We start from the raw sequence: 20,396 nt of genomic DNA, 5'->3' as shown, positions 1-20,396 counted from the left end.
TTCATGATTCTCTATCAATTTTCAACAACAAGAAAATGATTTTACGATTTTCCATATATTTTCTATGATTTTCTAGAAAGTCATACAATTTTTGCATAAATTTCTATAATATTCAAATATTTTCTACAATTACTAGTAGTTTTTCTATTATTTTCTACAATTTCCTAACTATTTCCTATAATTTTCTACAATATCCTATAATTTTCTACAATTTTCTAACTACTTCCTATAATTTTCTACAATTTCCAAACTATTTCCTATAATTTTCTACAATTTTCTATCTAATTCTCTAATTTTCTACCTATTTCATATCTAATTACAACTATTTCTAAAATAATAAAAAATGCTGACGTCAGCACTGAGCAGTGCTGATGTCAGCAAAGGGCTTACGTCAGCCCACGTGTTCGTCAGCCCACGTGTTCTCCTGGCCGGCGGGTCGGGCGGCGGTGTGCGGTGGCCGGAGCTGGGCGGCGCGGGTCGGGGCGGGGCGGGGAGGGGATGGCAGTCGAGCTCGGGCCGGGGAGGCAGCAGGGCGGCGCGCGGTCAGCGTCCAGGGGGCTGGGGCGGCGCGGTCGGCGGGTCGGCGTCGAGGTCCGGCGTCGGGTCGGCGTCGAGGTCCGGCGTCGGGTCGGCGTCGAGGTCCTGCACGCGCGACGGGGCAGCAGCAATGGAGGTGGAGGTCGTCGAGAGGCGGCAGCGGCGGCGGGCGCGACCGACGAAGCGCCGTCGTCCCGCTGGTCCTCGACCGCCGCCGCGCCACCCTACGTCATCGAGCTCGGGCGTCGACGAGAGCGAGGGTAATCGAGAGGGGACTAAAGTCCCAGGCCATTTATAGGGAGGGCAGTTTAGTACCGGGCCATGCCTCCGCCCGGTACTAAACTGGCTCCTGGGCCATTTAGGACCGAGCGCAACCAAGGCCCGGTACTAAATTGGTGACTTTAGTACCGGCCAAGGTCCTGCCCGGTACTAAAAGGCTCCCACTGGCGGGAAGTTTTCGAGGAGACAAGTTAGTACCGGGCAAAGGCCTTGCCCGGTACTAAACCTCCAAAATTATTTATTTGCACCAATTATTTTATTTACGAAATATGCATTTCTATTGTGTAAGAAATTGACAAAGGCATTAAAAAATAGAATGATATAATATTTTGAACATGCAAAAATTTTGTAGGGCACTGCATCTTGGAAAATTTTGTTGGGTACTTTACATCTTGGAAAATTATTGAAAATTGTTTTATTTACGTTTTAATTGTTTTTGGTGTGTAACATATTTAAAATATATATATATGCTAATATATGTTACTTATTTATTTAAAAAAATCAGGAAAATTACACTGAACGAGTAATTAATATATAGGTAAACAATACTAATCTATATTTTATATGATCACAAAATACAAATAAATATTACAAAAATCACTTCATTAAATGACAATAAAATAATACATAATGGATACACAATACTATGACTCAACATTATTTAATGGAACATTTACAATTTTCTTTTTGACGAACGTCCCTTAGTCGTGATCGCGACGTAAATAAGGAGCGTCCTCTTTAGCTAACAAGATGCTTGGGTCAACATCAACCGAGAACGGAGGACGGTCATCAAACTGATCAAAGTCTTCTGACTTGTCCGAAATATCCTCATCTCCAATGATTTTTCGTTTTCCTGGAAGAACTATGTAGCGTTTTGGCTTGTCGTCGGACTTGACTGAATTTTTCCTAGGCTTGCTTGACATGTCCTTCACGTAGAACACATGTGCGACAACCTTGGCTAGGATGAATGGTTCGTCTTTATATCCAATTTTTTTGAAGTCCACAATTGTCATCCCATACCGGTCTATCGTTATGCTGCCTCCAACTTGGTTGACCCATTGGCACCGAAACAAAGGAATCATCAAAGACCCATATTCTAGTTCATATATTTCCTCTATGACTCCGAAGTAGCTATCCTTATTTCCATCATTGCCTATTGCGTCTATACGCACACTACTATTTTGGTTGGTGCTCTTTTCTTCTTGAGCTCTTGTGTAAAATGTATACCCATTAATCTCATACCCTTGGTACTGCATGATTGTCATTGATGGGCCCCTTGCCAGCCATTGAAGTTGCTCTGCAATCGTGACGTCACCCATCAACTTTGCTCTAAGCCAAACAACAAAGTTATCAATGTGATACTTAGTAATCCAGGCCTCAGGCTTCCCCGGGTTTTCAGACCTTACGATATTCATGTGCTCATCCATATATGGAGCCACGAGGGATGAATTTTGTAGAACTGTGAAGTTTGCTTTGCGGATTTCACTCTCTGGGATGTGCATATTAGATTTCTTCTCTAGTATGCCCTTTCCCTTCAATCTCCCCTCGTGGCGTGACATGGGGACCCCTATTGGATTAAGATCATCAATAAAGTCAACACAAAACTCAATGACCTCCTCTGTTCCATAGCCCTTGGCGATACAACATTCTGGTCGAGAATTATTACGAACATACTTCTTAAGAACTGACATGTATCTCTCGAAAGGAAACATATTGTGCAGGAATACAGGTCCCAGAATATTTATCTCTTTGACAATATGAACCAAGAGATGTTTCATAATATTAAAGAACAAAGGTGGAAACACCATCTCAAAGCTGACTAGGCATTGCACAACGTCATTCTGTAGTTGTATGAGCTTCTCCGGATCGATTGACTTCTGTGAAATTTCGTTGAGGAAAGCACCTAACTTCACGATTGCCAATCTAACATTCTCCGATAGAATACCCCTCAACACAACTGGAAGCAATTGTGTCATCAGGACGTGACAGTCATGAGACTTTAAATTTGTGAATATTTTTTCCTTCATGTTTAATCTTCTTTGTATATTTGACGAGTACCCGGACGGTACCTTTATACTATTCAAGCAATCAAACATGCTTTGCTTCTCCTCTTTACTGAGAGTGTAGCCAGTAGGACGTAAATAGTGTTGTCCCTTCTCTCTCTTCTCAGGTTGAAGATCTTCTCGTTGTTTCATTTCTTTCAGGCCGCGTCATGCTTCGAGTGTATCTTTTCCCTGACCATAAGTACCAAGGAAACCTAGTACATTCACGCAAAAATTCTTTGTCAGGTGCATGACGTCAATTGCGTTGCGGACCTCCAAGGCTTCCCAATAAGGTAGCTCCCACAATATAGACTTCTTCTTCCACATCGGTGCATGGCCATTTTCATCATTCGAAACTGGTTGGCTGCCGCGACCCTTTCCGAACACTACATGAACATCTTTTATCATCGAGAAAACACGCTTTCCATCACGGAACATAGGCTTAGCACGAGTTTCCAGTTCCCCTTTGAAATGTTTCCCTTTTCTTCTCAAGGGGTGTTTGAGGGGCAGAAATCGACGATGACCCATATAGACGACCTTCCGAGAATTTTTCAGGTACAAGCTATCGGTTTCATCTAAGCAATGAGTGCAGGACTGATATCCCTTGTTTGACTGCCCGGACAGGTTGCTAAGTGTAGGCCAATCGATGATGGTTACGAAAAGCAATGCTCGGAGGTCGAAATTCTCTTGTATGTACTCGTCCCACACACGTACACCTTCTGGCTTCCACAACAATAAAAGCTCATCAACCAACGGTCTTAGGTACACATCAATATCGTTGCCAGGTTGTTTGGGGCCTTGGATAAGTGCCGGCATCAATATATACTTCCTCTTCATGCATAGCCAAGAAGGAAGGTTAAAAATACAAAGGGTCACAGGCCATGTACTGTGACTGCTCCCCCACTCACCGAATGGATTCATTCTATTTGTACTTAAACCAAACTTTATGTTCCTTGGGTCCCTGTCAAAATCTGGGAATTGTCTATCCACGTTTCTCTACTAAGACCCATCTGCAGGGTGCTCATCAGCTGATCTTGCTTACGCTTTTCTTTGTGCCACCGCATCAACTTAGCGTTTGTTTTGTTTCTGAACAAGTGCTTCAAGCGTGGTATTATCGGAAAAATAACACATCACTTTATCCGGTACTTTTTTCCTTGCGGGTTCACCGTCGACATCACCAAGATCATTTTGCCTAATCTTATACCACTTTGTGTCACAGACAGGACATGCATCCAGTTCCTCGTATTCACCGCGATAGAGGATACAATCGTTAGGACATGCGTGAATCTTCTGTACGTCCAACCCAAGAGGGCAAACAACCTTTTTTGCTTCGTAAGTTGTCGGGGGCAGTTCGTTCCCCTCTGGAAGCATCTTCCTTACAAGTCCTAGTAGCTCCTCAAATCCCTTATCTGAAACACCATTAGCTGCCTTCCACTGCAGCATTTCCAGTGTGGTGCCCAATTTTTTTAACCCTTGATAGCAATCTGGATACAACATTTTTTGTGATCCTCCAACATATTCTCAAACTTCTTTGACTCCTTCAAAGTTTCAGCGTCTCTGTGTGCATCGACTAAAACCTGACCTAGTTCATCAGGAGGTTGTTATTCTTCTGCAGCATTTGCTTCTGCCTCATGCATTGGTTCATCTTCAAAGACACCCGCTTCATACAAGTGAGCCCAGTCTGGGTTGTTATCATCATCATTATTTTCTTCATTGTCTTCCATCAGAACTCCAGGTTCACCGTGCTTGGTCCAAAGAGTATAGTTATCCATAAAACCCTTTTAAAAAAGATGGACATGTAGAGTATGTCTTCTTGAGAACTCCTTTTGATTTCTGCAAATGCGGCATGGACAGAATATGAAACCTTTCGACGACTTGTGGGCCTCAGCAGCATCGAGGAAAGTTTTAGGACCGTTAATCCAATCCATTATGTAATGATGGCCGTACATCCATTGTCGATCCATCTACAAATAATATATTCTCGTTGGATAAGCAATTTCATTCAGTGAAAAGAACTTCACAATTTTGTAATAACAAATATTTAATTACATCCAACACAATTTATTCCACAATACATACATCGATTCCACAACACATACAATGCAAAATCACATTAATTCTCAATCAGAAAAACATGAATAAATTAATTAAAAGAAATCTCTAATTAATTGAAATAAATCTCTATAACTCCTAATTATTTTGACACCCTTCAGTTCCAGGAGAACACTCTTTTCAATATCCAGAAACCATCTAGAAGAAAAAAAACTTTATTTCAGAAAATGTATATGTCGGTAACCTCAGACCCTGCGGTGATGACACTGCCTTTCGGAGGGACACGGTGCCGTACAAGTACGTCACTAATAGGCCAGTCGCAACACCAATATTTATGGTTGATAGAAACACAGCACTTGGCACAGGCAGCATGCTCGTTGATATGCTCTCAGTGCAACAATAGCCACGCTGACTGCGCCAAATGCTGTATTCGGATCAACCGCAAATGCTGGTGTTGCGACCAGCCCATTGACGACGTCCTTATAGCGCATCGTGTATCCCCGAAATGTAGTGCCATCACCGTTGAATGGAGATTAACGACGTATACTTGTTTCGAAATAAATATTTTTTAAGCTTCTAGATGGTTTCAATGTGAGCCTGACTAAATACATCACTAGAGTGTCAAAATAATCCATTCATAATAAAAAAAATTCTATTATACTTCTTTCAATAATTCATTATAAAAAAATTTACTTTCCATATGAGGTCATATATACAAGTAAATCACATGAACTCTCTAAACTCATTACAAAAATTTCCACTGTCCACGTATATATACTCATCTCATTCGAAAAATTAAAAAAAATATGCTACGATCATTTCTAATATATAGAAAATGATTGAAAAATACCTCTATAAATTATCCACATTCAACATATCCAATAAACCTACTACCACATTCAAGTCATCGATTCTATATATTTCAAATCATTGCATAAATCAAAGAAATGCTCATTGTCACTATTTCTAAAAATCTCAAATTTCTCTTACTATGGAGCATAAAACGAAGCATGAAGACCATCAAAGAGGAGAGGATGAAGTTGCAAACCTTTGGCGTACTTGAATGAGCGCAAATACCACCCAAAAAAAAGGATCAAATGGCGGCACCACTCTAATATGAGAGAAGAAACCGAGCTCGAGCTAGCTCTCTGGTGAAATGGGCGCTGGCTCGGCTCGGGGATGAAGAAGGGTCGATATATAGTGGGAGCATTAGTACCGGCTGGTGGCTCGGGGATGAAGAAGGGCCGATATATAGTGGGAGCATTAGTACCGGCTGGTGGCTCTAGCCGGTACTAAAGCTCTCTATTTAGTATCGGCTGGAGCCACTAGCCGGTACTAAGTTTTCTGGCGGCCATCTAGTACCGGCTGGTGGCTCCAGCCGGTACTAAATGGTCACAAGCCATTGCAGGTGGCTGTCAATGGTGCACTTTAGTGCCGGCTGGAGCCACCAGCCGGTACTAATCGGCTCCCATGGGCACTGTTCCTTTGGCCCGGTACTAAATTTGCACGTTATTACCGGCCGAAACCGTGACCGGTACTAACGGCCGCGGACGAATGTGCGTTTTTCCAGTAGTGGTTGTAGTAGGACTCCACCTATACTCGGCTAGGACTTTCCATGTAACCCTGTCCCCCGGATATATAAGGGTAGGCAGGGACCCCTCGAAATATCATTAAGACCTAAGGCAGTACAAACAACCACACAAGACGTAGGGTATTACGCAACTCGCGGCCCGAACTTGTCTAAATCTTTGTGTTCCTTGCACCATCGAGTTCCAGATCAGTCGATCTCTACCTACAAATCTTACTGTTAAGGGTATCCCTGAGCAGGCTTGACGGTAAACACCGACAGTGTACGTTAACCCTAATACAGTAGCCTAGTAGGCTGTCTAGGACCACACAAGCGCTGGCATCTGGGTGCAAGATGATCCACAGTTCCACCCCACACCAGGCAAGCTAAAGCATCATCTGCCGCTCTATGGCGCTTTTGGGTCTGATTGGTACTATGCTCCGGGCAGCCTGGCTCGCGCTAGCCATCCAGGCCCGTGTTGGCCAAGCTCGCAAGGTGCAGCAAGGTGCAACATCAAGTTGTTTGGTTCACGTTTTCCCGCAGCTAGGCCAGCGGTAACTGATTGGTTGCACGTTTAACTAGCTTGACCAGTCACTTTTGTTTGACTGGAAGCTAGCCCCCACGCTCGCTCCTGCATCACGGCAGCCAGGCTCGTGGAAGCCTTTTGCACCGCCGGAGCCCGGCTCGCTACCTCATGCAGTATCCAAACAGCTTTAAACTGCACTCCATGAGCCTGGCTAGAGGTTGATACAGGAAACCAATGAGCCCCTTTAATTTCCTCCCAGTGATTCTCTGTAACCATCAGCTAATGTAACCCATCAGCTAATTAATACATGCGTAAGGAGATCTACATAGAGTACATCTAACAATAATTTCCTAAACTTGAAACTTCATGTTAAGCCTTTAAATTTAAACTTAAAAATCGAATCCTTCCTCGGGTCAGATGAAATATAAGTCCATTCGGTCTCTAATACGCATTCAGACAAGTAATATCTATATAATTAATATATAGTAATGTTTAAGTGTAAGGAGTTGTTATTGTGAAAATATTTCTTGTAATGGTGCCAAGTGCCAACATCGTTTAAATAGCATTCTGTAGAGGTGCTCTAGTGGTTCCGATTTCCGAAGAGCTGATGCTAGGAATTTAGGATCACTGTAGTAGAAATAACGGGTTGTAATGCCGCTTTTAGTCGGTGGAGAAAGTTGCCCGCTAATTTAATACTCCCTCTGATTTTATTTACATATCATATTAGGTTTATTCTAAGTAAAACTTGATTAACTTTGATCAAATTTATAGAAAAATACGGGGGGCGCTATTTGGCGATCGTGCGCCGCGGCAATTAAGCAGCGAACGAGCGCTCCAACTAGCAAGCAGTGCATGTGCAATACCAATGGTAGTAGCGAATAAATATTTGACTTGCTAGTTCCGTGCTCTACTCTACCTTCTACTCTATTCTTTTTTTTCGGGACAGCGGGTGTGTGGGTGAGTGAATGGGCGGGGGATTTCACATCAATATGCATGTAGAACTAGCAAAACTGAGAAAAAAATTGTATTTAAAATATTGTTGTACATAAAAAATATTAAAAATAAAAATAAAAGGAGAATGCAAGTGCACTATGAATTTTGGGAGCATTGTATTTCCAAATATAAAACATTGTTATTCTACACTATATGTTTAGATATATAAGAATTTACAGTTGCTAAACCTTTAAATCAGAAAAATTAAGTTTATACTAGCACATTAATAACTTTGTAGTTGTACAAAACTTTCAGATCTGAAAATTGTGAAACTTTGTACTAGCACATTAATAACTTTGTACTTCTAAAAAACTATAAAATTTGAAACTATAAACTTTGTACTATAATAATAATAACTTGTTAGTTCCAAAACTTTCGAACCTGATTCAAAATTTTAATTGAAACCTACTATTAGCCCATTTTAAATTTTGTACTCCTAGATTCAAAATTTTAATTGAAACCTTGCACTCTAAATTCAGAAACTTTCTAGTAATATACTTTTAAACTTTCTACACCAGACTCCGCCACTGCGTAATTCCAAAACTTTGTACACTTCATTTCAGAACTTTCTACAACTAAATTTAAAACTCTATACTATTAGATATGAAACTTTATACATGGATATTTGAAACGTTTTACATAAAAACTTTCTACTGAAATAAAAAAAATACACTAAATTCGATAAATTTGGACTATTAAAAAATTAGTAAAATAAACTCTGAACTTTGCATCCCAAATTAGACAATTTTCTACTAGCATGTTATAAACTTTGTATTCTCATGAATCCAACTTCACTTTTTAAAAAACCTGGAACTTTGTGATAGAACATTTAAAACTTTATCCTTTTAGATCTAATACTTCATAATTAAAAACCTTTGCATTCTCGTATTGGGAACTTTATTCTAACCTATCATAAACTTTGTATCTCTCGGTTCCAAAACTTTATTTAAAAAAATATTACAGCCCTAAATATTACAACACATGAACTTTAGAAAATTAAAATTACTAACTTTGTACGACAAACTCAAAAACTTTCTAATTACAACAAATTTAGCATCCAAATTTAGGAACTTCATACCAACGTATTTTCAAACACACACACACACTAGAATTTTGTGCTCCAAAATCAAGAACTTTTTAAATAAAAACTTTGTATTCTGAAATTGGGGGTTTTGTACTAGCCTATTATAAACCTTTTAATCTTATATATAAAATTTTAACATGTATATGAAATATTTTCTATATCTCAACTCTCATATTGCACTTCAAAACCTTTGTACTGGAATATTGCAAACTTACAATTTGTAAATGTAGAACTTTGGTCTAGCATTCAAACTATAGGTATAAACTGAAGAATTTAAGTCCCGTCGCAAACTTTAAGCTAGAAAATCTAAAAAATTTGAGGTTCAACTAATGGGGGTGGGGGGATAATATACCATGGTTGGGGGAAAGAACATTGTGTTTAGTAAAAAAAAACCTATGTCTGTGTTTAGTATAAACCTTTTATTCTAATCTTTACATTCTATATTCAAAAGATTGCTGATTGCACATTTCAAAACATTGTACTTATGAAAAAAAAGGCTTTGTAATTCCAAACTTTGCACTATGAATATATGAAACTATGTACCGCCAAATTGTAAACTATGCACTCCACGCTACAAACATTTACATATATTTGACTCTTAAAATTCTACATATGGCACTTTATAGTAGAACCTTGAAAGCTTTTGGCTCTTGTGTGGAAAATTTTTATAAAATACCTAGCTTCAAATGCACGTATTTGAAATTTTATTTGTGAAAAAAACTATGAAGCATATAAAACATCACATGTCCAAACTTATAAAGTTTCATGCTAAAACTCTAAACTGACTACTTGAAAACTTTGAATGCAAATATTGAGAACTTTCCGATCATGTATATAAAAACTTTGGATAATTGATTATAAAAGTAATAAATATATCAAGCCATGGAATAAAAACTTTGAACCCCTCAATTCACAGCACTAACTAAACCTGTATGCCTAACAAAAAATAATTACATGTTATAATGTGGAGTTTGTTTTGGAGGGGGGCACAACTTTGGGCAGATATATTGAAACTTTGTACCTAGAGATGTAAAACTTTGAAATTAGTGTACAATAGCTTCCAACAGATATATATTTTGACATAAACTAATTTATTTTAGGACCCTCATCACAAATTGACTAATAATACACACATCTCAAATTGGAAAAAAAACGAAAAAATATATATATATATAAACAAAAAATACAAAAAAAACTAGACCCTTACACATATCGCCAACGAAGCAGGCAAGACGGAGTGCGCGGTGAGCTGGCGCGGCTGCCTCCTCGACTCCGGCGTCGACCAAAATGCGGTGGAGCTCGGCGCGGTGGCTGCCTCCTCGTCGCCGGCTCACTCCCCGATGAAGCAGACGAGACAGAGTGCGCGGCGAGCTCAGCGCGGCTTCCGCTCGCTTCCCGTGCATACTCCGCCTCGGCGCGGATGAATTGCACGGCAAGCGAGGCACATGACATGGAGATCAACGCGGGTCTCTAGTGATTCGCCGCCCTGTCTCCCTCGAATCCCTCAAATCCGGCGATCCCCTTTCGCCTGCAGCTCGAGGCCGGGCCAAAGGAAGGGGAAAAGGAGAAAAATTAGGAAAAATGTGCATATATATACGAAGCGGTAGCTGAGATTCGATCGATACGGGCTGAATCCGAAGTAGAAATTGGGAAGTAGTATCTCTAAGTAGCAACGCAGTGGCAATAAGTAGCGACGCGCGCGCACACTATAAGGAATTCGACTTGTGGTATTAGAAATCTAAGATATGTGTGCATACAGAACCTCTACGAAGACATTCCAACTTATAAAAAAATGCACCGTTGGCGTGTTGCTCATGTCGCAGAAAAAAATCAAAATAGAAAAAAATGAAAAGATGATAAATGAGAGACATAAAAGAGTCCACGTAGTTCCAACTAGAGCTGGCTCGCCATTCGCTGCTACAGTTGCCAGCGAACACCCATGTTCCATGAAGATGTCCGTTCACGGTAGGAAATATAATCAGCTAAAGTAAAAATATTAAGACTAGTATGTCTGTTAGCTGCTATGTGCTAGCAGCGCTCGCGCGCCAACTAAGAAAATCGGAAAAATACAACTACTATTAATATCCAATATATACATTATCAATATATACTTCATGATGGATTCAATTAAATTTTTTTCTATAAATTTAATCAAAGTTTGTTAAATTTGACTTAGGACAAATCTAATATGATAGGTAAACAAAAACAGAGGGAGTGACCTGCTATTTAAAACATTGAGCGTCAATGTTGTGTTGCCGTAGACAAAATTTGACACTCGCAGTCAAAGAAAAATAGAAAAAATCACTACTTACGACAAATATAGATGAACTTGATTTCCAATCCGGAGGAAGTAGTACTGCAGGCTACTTAAGACTGTATGTGTCAGGCACATCTAATGCTATCATATTTCGAGTAGAAGGAAATAATTTCAAGCTTTACAGGCCTGTAGTCCTGAACATGCATGTGCATCTACTTATATTTCCATCTCACGGTTTTCTGTTTCCTCACGTTGAAAGGAATCAGGAAGAGGGGGAGGGGGTGAATTAGGCAAACTAAAACATTAATCTCAAGTTCCAACTAATTTGCACATAAATTAAACTATAACATACTATCTAGATGTGCAACTAGTGTTCTTCTAGTGTGAAAATCCTCATCTTAAAAGAGCTATGCAACTTATAATCAATCCTATCAAGATACTACTCTATGAAAGTAAAGGCACACAAAAATTGTAATAAGTAAATGCGAAAGGTTAAAGGAGGGACGAGAGGAAGCAAACTCTTTGACACGAAAATTTATCCCGTGGTTCGGTTAGCCACAAAGGTACACCTACATATACGTTGTTGAAGCACTCACAAAGAGTATTGCTTCTGGCAATCAAATCTCTTCCCTGAATACAATCACGGTCAACTTGATCCCGCTTTTCACTAAGGAGCTTCACCAAAAAGGGTGGGGGTCTCCACGTCCCCGCACAAAGATGTCGTCGCCGCTCCACACCTAGCCGGAGGGTCGAATACGTTGTCGGCGAGCGACTAGACTCTAAGGGGCCGGCACACCGAGTACAAGCAGTGGTTCTCTCCTGAAACCAAGGCACAAGGCACACAACCTTTCTCACTCACTCACTCACTCAAGAGCTAATCTAGCACTTTCACTTACAAAGCTTGTGCTAAACCTAAGAGTGTGAATAATTTGCTCTTTGGTTGGCTTGGAGGTGCTCTTCAATGTGTCTAGGGTCTTCTCTGAACTCCAGCAACTCCAAAATGACTGGGGTGAGGCGCTTAAATAGCCCACCAAGTCGAACTAGCCGTTTGGAGCCGTTATGCCTTTTTCTGCGTAGGCGTCGGATCATCCGACAAAGGGGCGTCGGATCATCCTGTCACTCTGAGGCCAAACGGTAGCCGAGCCGTTACTTTTGAAAAGTGCACATGCTGATGCAATTAGTCCGACGCTATAGTCTAACGTGGCGTCGAATCATCCGGTGCTGAAGAGCTGTCTTCTTCTTCTGCTGAAATGCTGACGTCATTGTTCCGACGCTTTAGTCCGATGGTTCAGACGCGTCGGATCATCCGGTCCTGAAGCAAATTTTCCAACTCGAGAAAACAAACTCTGAGAACATTGTTCCGACCATTAGTACGACCCTCTTGAATGTATGGGTGTGTTTAGATCTCCAAACTCTTCCAAACTTTCCAAATTTTCCATCACATCGAAATCACATTGAAACATTAAATATAACAAATAATTCATGCATGGAGTACTAAATGTAGGTAAATAAAAAACTAATTGCATAGTTTTTATGTACGTTGCGAGACGAATCTTTTGAGCCTAGTTAGATCATGGTAGGACAATATTTACCACAAACAAATGAAAAGTGCTACAGTGTCCGATGTGACTTTTTCTACCACCTTTTCAAAGATCTAAACACACCCTATGTGTCGGACCATCTAGTCGTATTTTCAACAGTATTCTGAATCCTGTCAGAATTTGATCCGACGTGATGCGTCGGATAGTCCAATTGGTGGGGTGTCGGATAGTCTGACGCCTCGTCGGATAATCCGGTCTCACTGTATTTTTGTGTTTTCTTTTTTTCATTTGTCCAACTCATCGCAGCGGTCATTTGGACACTTCAAATATATTCTATCTTTGCTTTTCCCTGCGACTTGAGTGTCTCGACGGTGGATTGACCGTCTCGAATATGATTTGGACACCTTTTAAGAAATCTAAAAAATCCTACAAATATGATCTTGCAAATTCGTTACAAAATGGCCTAAATGGGGCACCTACTCCCTGTAGGTACCACTAACCACCGTGTTCGGCTGGAGGCTCCAGCCTCCAGCGCTACAGTGTTCCTCTCTCCCATTTCTCCAGCTCCAGCCTCCAGCTACCAGCTAGGTAACAGTGTTTTTCTCTCACACCACTCCAGCTCCAGCCTCCAACTCCAGACTGCCGAACACGGTGAAGGTCGGTAGCGCATCAAGTTTGAATGCTTCTGCATCTTATGTAGAGATGACGAGACAGTATAATATATATACATGCAGCTCGATATCGTTGAATACTGATCTACATCTAGGCTGTGTTTAGATGTGAAAAATGTGCGAAAAGTGAAGTTGAAAAGTACTGTAACATTTTTCGTTTGTATGTGGTTAATATTGTCTTACCATGAGCTAACTAGGCTCAAAAGATTCGTCTCGCAACGTAAATCTAAACTGTGCAATAAGTTGTTTTGTTTACCCACATTTAATATTTTCATATATGCGTCATTTGCTATATTTAATATTTCTATTTAATATTTCGATGTGACAGAAAGTTTGAAAACTTTGAGGTAACTCAACACAGCCCCAGTGCCCATCTTCGTGCTGCGACTGCTACACCGGCCATATTTCCGAGACTGAACACAAGAGACCCGAATTCCAAGTCAGAACGCAATAATCAAACCTGTAAGCTGATCGAACTGAAAGCTCTCTCGATCAGCACGAACGAGCGGCAGCTTCACATGCTGCCATGCTGGCCATCTCTCTGACTGCATCTCCAATTTAAATTTCTCCTGCAGGAGCTAGCAGTTCACACTACTGTGAATTGTTCCCCGCCATTGGCGATGAAATGAAAGACTTGTTGATTTCTGCTTCCAGCATTCGGTCCTGCAAGACTTGTTGATTTCTGCTTCCAGCCTTCGGTCTTCGTCCACACGACGCATGAAAAAGACCTATCCGTCGAGACCAAGTCGGTCCTGGTCTACAGTTTCTCATCAAGAAATTAAAGATCAGTCATCGATGCCTCTGGGCTTTCTGGCGACATGTTTTGGCTGTTTTCTCGCCAGTTCGATCTGATAAGTCTCATCCTCGTAGTCGTAGGATAAAGATGGCGGTCAGCATGCATACCATGAGGAGGAATCGGTCCTCCAAACTTTTTTCTTCTCGATCCTGAGCAGGGTTTTTTTTACCGACCGGTGGGACAAAATTGCCGCCCACCGGTAGCGGTAAACCGGACCGGTTTGACCAGTTACCGAAAAAAACCGGTTAAATTCAAAATTTAAACCAAAAACTCATGTTCAACCGGTTCCTATCGGCTAGCCGATCGGTTTGACCGGTTTACCAGTCCGGTTTGACCGATTACCGGTCGGTTTAAGTGGTAACCGGTCGGTTTGAGTGGTAACCGGCCAAATTCAAATTTTCTTCTTTTTTGGTTTAAATTCAAATGCCCGCAAAGTATACTAAATGAATGTTTGTATAATATGTTTTAGACTAAATGAACTCTCCAACCCTCTTTTGTACTACTTTTACATTGTATCTGTATACTTTTGTATGCATACTTTTTTTGTTTAACTTTAAATGCTCGCAAAGTATACTAAATGAACGAATATTTTAAAAAAATTGACACCATTAGATTTGTCGCAACTTGAAGTATTTTTAGAAATTTTTTAGGAATTTTTTACTTTTTGAAATTCAAATTTAAATTTTGAATTTGAGCCGGTTTGAAACCGGACGGAACCGGAACCGGTCCGGACCGGTTTGACCGGTTACGGTAAAACCGGACCGGTTCCGGTCGGAATTTTTAACCCTGATCCTGCGTCATGCACAGTGTAGCGCGTTCCAACGGCATATGCATGCATGTCAGCTAAATGCTGCCGGCTGAAGGAAACAGTAAGCTAAATGGACGTGAGAGTTAAGTTAGGGGGTGTTTAGTTCCCAAAATAGTTTCTACAGTATCCGTCACACCAAATTTTTTAACACATACATAAAACATTAAATGCAGTTGAAAAAATAACTAATTACACAGTCTAACTGATTATCACAAGCTAAATCTTTTAAGCCTAATTAGTCTATAATTGGACATTATTTATCAAGTAACAACAAAATGTGCTACAGTATCAAAGCCTAAACTTTTTCACCAACTAAACACAACCTTAGAACAATCGCTGTGATGTGACGCGCAGATACGTATAAGCAACTATAACCCAGTCTTTCAAGTGTTTTCTATAGCCATGTTAGGCATGACAAGTGCCACTCCCTGATCAACTAAAAATTATTGTTCAGCAGCAGCAGTAGAGTAGTAGTAGCATGAAAGCAAAGAGAGTCCTCTCCTTGATACATCATGATGCCATAGCATTGACTGGGCGCTTATTTTACGGCAGGTTGCGCAATATTTTAAATTTTTTGTGCTATATTCAGATTTGAGTTCACCTCAAAGTTGCTTTCCCGGCCAGGTCAGGTCCGGACTTCATTTCTTTCGTTCTGACCTAGTGTTGATATCTGCACCTAATTCCCTTTTGTATTGTTCCTTGCATCTAGAATTGGGTGGCATTGGCAATCTCGATGGATAGATGTTAAGCTAGATCTTCATTTTTTCAAAAGAGCATTGAGTTAGATCAAACCGGTACCTCATGTATGTGACACCGAACAACACTGGTACCACCAGTACTGTATGATCAACTTTGCTGGACCACACACCATCACTCCCAAACATAGTACAGTAGTATCATCTAATAACAGCATCGCATGCAACGCCATAAAGTTGCTACAATCTAAACAAAGCAATCAATCGGAGCGAGCTAGGTGCCGTACTACTACTGCATGGATGTCTCCTTTTCCAAGATCTGAAATCCCCTTCATTTCCGGCAAGAATCGAGCCATGCATCGACCCACCGCTGATGAATTCTCCCTGGGCTGTTTGCCCTCCAGCTCGTCCCCATCGATCGCCGTCAGAAAAGTGATCAAGAGCTGCTAGCTGCCTCTCGGGCTGGTCCCTCGCTCCTCACCAGTCAACGTTAGCTCATTGCACGCCGCCCCACCTCACGCTCTACCGGTCCAAGAACTCCAGCCGTGCATCATGCGTTCCGTACGTGCCACCGCTCCGTCGATCCGATCCGGTCTCCCATTCGCGCTTGGAAAGCTGCGTTCGAGATGGTACGATCGAGTTGACGTGCGCTCGAACCAAACAAACGCCATCGATCCTGTCGCCTCGTTCTCCCATCATGCGTCACGAGTGGCCCGCTGCTGCTGCAAGCCATCGATGCCACCAATCGTGCCAACGGCGACCGAGACGAACGAACGGACGGACGGTTGCCCGTTGCTTGCTGCTGCTCCCTTTCTCTCCTAGGCCGGGCGTGCTCGGTGGCATGGGAATAGGCAGTGGCAGCAGCAGCTCCGTGGCTGATGGACTCCACTGACTCGGGGATGGGCATCATGAACATGATGGCGCCGTGGCCTAGCTAGCTGCCGTGCTCATTTGACCTGACTTGCGGGAGCACTGAACGTATGACCGGCCGGCCGGCCGGAGGCCAGAGCAGCCGTGCCCTGCCTTCACGACGCCGGCACCGGCCACTAGTATATTGCTCCCCACTCTCCCCGGTGGTTTGGTCTCCGGTCATCTTCTCGTGGACGGACTCTAGCTCAACTCATCTGATCGCTACGTATATGTTTGCATCGGAAGGAACACATACATAGAGGCTATTAAAAATTTAATAATTAATATGATATAGATAGCTAGCTAGTACTCCCCATGCATGTTCAGACATAGCATCTGGTGTCCAACCAAAGATTATCATTATCTTAGTTGAATAATGGGATCCTGATCATGGATATTGTCTGACCAAAGACGTACGGTATGGCCAAAGCAATTTTTTAACAAATTGGCACGGAGACTGCCGGATGCTATATACACACACACACACACACACACACACACACACACACACACACACACACACACACACACACACACACACACACACATACGGTAGTAGCATCCACGAAGCTTCCATGATGCATGTATAGTGTGTGTGTGTTCTTCGCGAATGTTGCATGTATAGTATATATACTATATATACGGTAGTAGCATCCACGAAGCTTCCATGATGCATGACACTCCGCCGGAGCCTGATGGATCAAGTCATGACCCTGAACCTGATCAAGACTGAAGTGTCATCTACTCCTAGGAGGCAAGGATACCGACGCATTCTCTTGATTTGGCTGAGCCCTCTCGCTGGCAGCTGAAAAGGTTCGCATCCGAAGCTGATGGATCCGGGGAGACGACTAGTTCTTGAATTGGCAATTGGCGCTTCTTCCTCGACTGAAACGAAACCACCAAGAGACGTTCATGCAAGATCTGCACTGAACATGTTATGTTCGCCGTTCGCCTCTGTGTCGGTCAGCCGTGGTTTTCCCAGGTCGATCTCGGATCACCACCTACTGCCGCCGGCCGGGTAGGGGACGAGCGGAGCCGCGCGCACCGACGGCCGGTTGACCTGCTCCGCTCGCGGCAGGCACGCGTGCTCGACACTTCACATCACGAACGCAAACTCTTGCCGCTGGCTAGGCTTCCTGATCGGTCCTGCTCCGTCAGTCCTACCATCGAAACAGCAAGTTGTCACTGTTGCCGCCTTGCTTTTGCTTTCAGGATTCTGCAGAAGGGTCAGAGGCATCAACAACAGCGACACGGTCGTGTCGGTCACATGAGACGACACTAGCGATAGTGTGTGTGTCACACTTCACAGACATTCACACTTCACAGACACAGTTGGGCGTTGGCAGCAGTAACAAATGGCATGACGACGCTTCAAAAAGAAAAGGTTAGCAAACGGCAGGTGGCACGTTGAAACTGATGGCAGGTTCTCCGGCATCTACTGTGTGTTTACCAGCGCCCAGCGGCCATGACACCCGAGCTACTAAGCTTGTCTAGTTTACTTCCTAGTGCATGTCTTAACTCTGAAACTCTGCAGAGACTTTGGAATTCGAAAACTATTTACAGTCTCATCTTGCCTTGCCACGGAGAAGAATAAGAAGATAGTGCTGCCGCAGTATCTCTACAAGTTTGAGGCTTGGCAGCACTGTACTCCTACTAATTTTCCTAGAAAACTTCTAGTACTTGTCATCTTCCATGTATGTAGCCGTTTGGCTCATAGTGTTCACGTACTCAAGCTCTCGTCTTTTTACGAGCGTTTGCTTCAACCACTCGGTGATCGCCTTTCCTGCGTCGTTTCCCGTACCACCACCAGTGTTGACGTCCGCTCGATCGAGGCGGTGACCAGCAAAGCCAGAATCCAATCTTGAGTTCTACATGTCTTCGTCATCCATGGCCTTCATCCAGGTTGCGTGGTCAGCTTCCTCGCGCAATGCAAATCTCTTCCCCTGACGACTCGAACGGATGCGCCGATGAAAAGCAGCTCTTTTTTTTTCCTCCCCTGACACCGTCTTGGTTGGGGAGATGGATGCAGAGCCATCGGTCGACACGCAGACGTCTGGTCATGGCAGGAGGACGTGGAGCGAGGCGTTCTTTGCGGCCGCGCACACGGGGCACGCCTCGGCGCCGGCCTCGCACCCGCGGCAGAGGCACAGGTGCCGGCACGGCAGCAGCAGCACGCACGCGGCCGCCGCGCCGCACGACCTGCACGCCGCCCTCGCCCAGCCGCCGGACGCCTCCGCCGCGCCCTCCTCCCCCCTCTGCTCCTCCTGCTCGAAGCAGCACGACTCCGCGTCCTCGGCGCCGCCCTCGCCCTCGGCGCGAGGCGGCGGCGGCGACCGCGCGAGGTGGCCGTCGAGCGTGGCGCGGAGGCCCGCCGCGACGGCCTCGTGGCCCCTGGCAACCTCCTGCCACGCGCGGCCCTCGGCGACCGTCTGCCGGAGCCTCTCGTCGAGCTCCGCGTTGCGCAGCACGGCGCGCTCCAGCTCGGCCTCGGCCGCGCGCAGGCGCCGCTCGGCCGCGCGCCCCACCGCCGACACCACCGCCCGGACGTGCCGCCGGCGCGCCTCCTGCAGCCCCGCCCGCAGCCTCTCGTTCTGCGCACGCGGAACCCGAAACCAATTAGGCGGACACAGTGAGACGGCGTTCGCGACGGAACCGAATGCGAATCTTGGCGAGGAATCGAGCGAGCAGCGCACGCACCTCGATGCGGATGAGCGCGTCCGTCTCGACGCCGTGGCGGTAGAGGTGGGAGAGGAGGCTCTGAGACGCCGGCGGGAGGCTCGCCGGGCGGCCGCTGGTGGACGCGGCGCCAGAGCAGAGCAACCTGCTGCTCCGCACGTCGCCTGCGGGCGCGAACGCCTGCGGCACCGGCGGGAGCAGAGCGCGATGGCCGTGCAGGTCCGCGATCGGCCCCGCGCCGGCCACGTCGCCGGCCCGCGCGCGCTTCCTCGACGGCCCGGGGCGGCCGGCGTCGCCGTTGTTGTCGATGCAGGAGGTGAGGCCGCTGAACGCCGTGTTGCCGCCCAGCGCGGCGGCGAGCGGGTGGCCGCCGCCGCCGCCGTGCTGGCCGAGGAACGCCGAGGCGCTCATCATCGCGTCGTCCAGCGTTGGCCTGCGGAGCACGACACGCCCGCACGGGTGAGCAATCGAGATGCCGTGGTGTGGTGGTCTTCGCCGCGGGCGAATATGTAGGAGGCCGGCGAGAGAGAGGGAGGGAGAGATAAAGAGTGATCGGGAGACGAACACGAACCTTGTGGTTATGGCGGGGGGGTCATGGGGGAAGGCGTGGGCGGCGTACTGGGCGTGCACGGCCATGAGGGGGGGAGGTCGGCCTACCACCAGGAGAGGACGGGGCGAGGAAGGAGGAGGCAAGGATGGCGTTGGGCGGTGCCGTAGCAGTGCGACCACGCCGCGCGAGGACGTGGGATCATGTAACCGTTGGGTGGGGTGGGGTGGGGTGGGTGGTGGTGAGCAGGGCCAGCAGGTTATATGTGGCAGGGCCATGGCGGATTCCGCGGTAAGCGCGGCAAGAAAAGGGAAACGTCTCGCCGCCTCCATCTCCTTGTGTTGGTTCAAGAGGCGACAAGTGCTGTTTACTTGGGCGAGGTCAGAAACTATCACGGACAGTGGAAATTGGAGTGG

General features: G+C 44.7%; 1 protein-coding gene across 2 annotated transcripts; it reads right to left on the bottom strand.

The window, feature by feature from the left end:
• Positions 1 to 18,235: 18,235 nt before the first annotated feature.
• LOC120655891 (probable BOI-related E3 ubiquitin-protein ligase 3) lies at positions 18,236 to 20,193 on the bottom strand. 2 transcript variants are annotated; one of them, XM_039933871.1, is made up of 3 exons: positions 20,005 to 20,193; positions 19,455 to 19,866; positions 18,236 to 19,348 (listed from the first exon to the last, which is right to left on the bottom strand). In XM_039933871.1, exons 1-3 carry the CDS (start codon positions 20,067 to 20,069, stop codon positions 18,815 to 18,817), a joined length of 1,011 nt encoding a protein of 336 aa, XP_039789805.1. In that variant the 5' UTR covers positions 20,070 to 20,193; the 3' UTR covers positions 18,236 to 18,814. The 2 variants fall into 2 exon arrangements, with proteins under 2 accessions (XP_039789805.1, XP_039789804.1); XM_039933870.1 differs by having other exon boundaries at positions 19,455 to 20,193.
• Between the last annotated feature and the right edge of the window lie 203 nt (positions 20,194 to 20,396).

Source organism: Panicum virgatum, chromosome 1N, assembly GCF_016808335.1.
Source record: "Panicum virgatum strain AP13 chromosome 1N, P.virgatum_v5, whole genome shotgun sequence".
NCBI lineage: Eukaryota > Viridiplantae > Streptophyta > Magnoliopsida > Poales > Poaceae > Panicum > Panicum virgatum.
The sequence above is the reverse complement of the archived record's forward strand: the minus strand, read 5'-3'. Positions and strand labels throughout refer to the sequence as shown.

Bases quoted from the DNA above. Each gene is read 5' to 3' on its own strand.
- LOC120655891 (XM_039933870.1), bottom strand. From the start codon at position 20,069: ATGGCCGTGCACGCCCAGTACGCCGCCCACGCCTTCCCCCATGACCCC. The intron at 19,349-19,454 runs GTGCGTGCGCTG...CCGCGTGCGCAG, and splicing joins ACGCGCTCATCCGCATCGAG to AACGAGAGGCTGCGGGCGGG.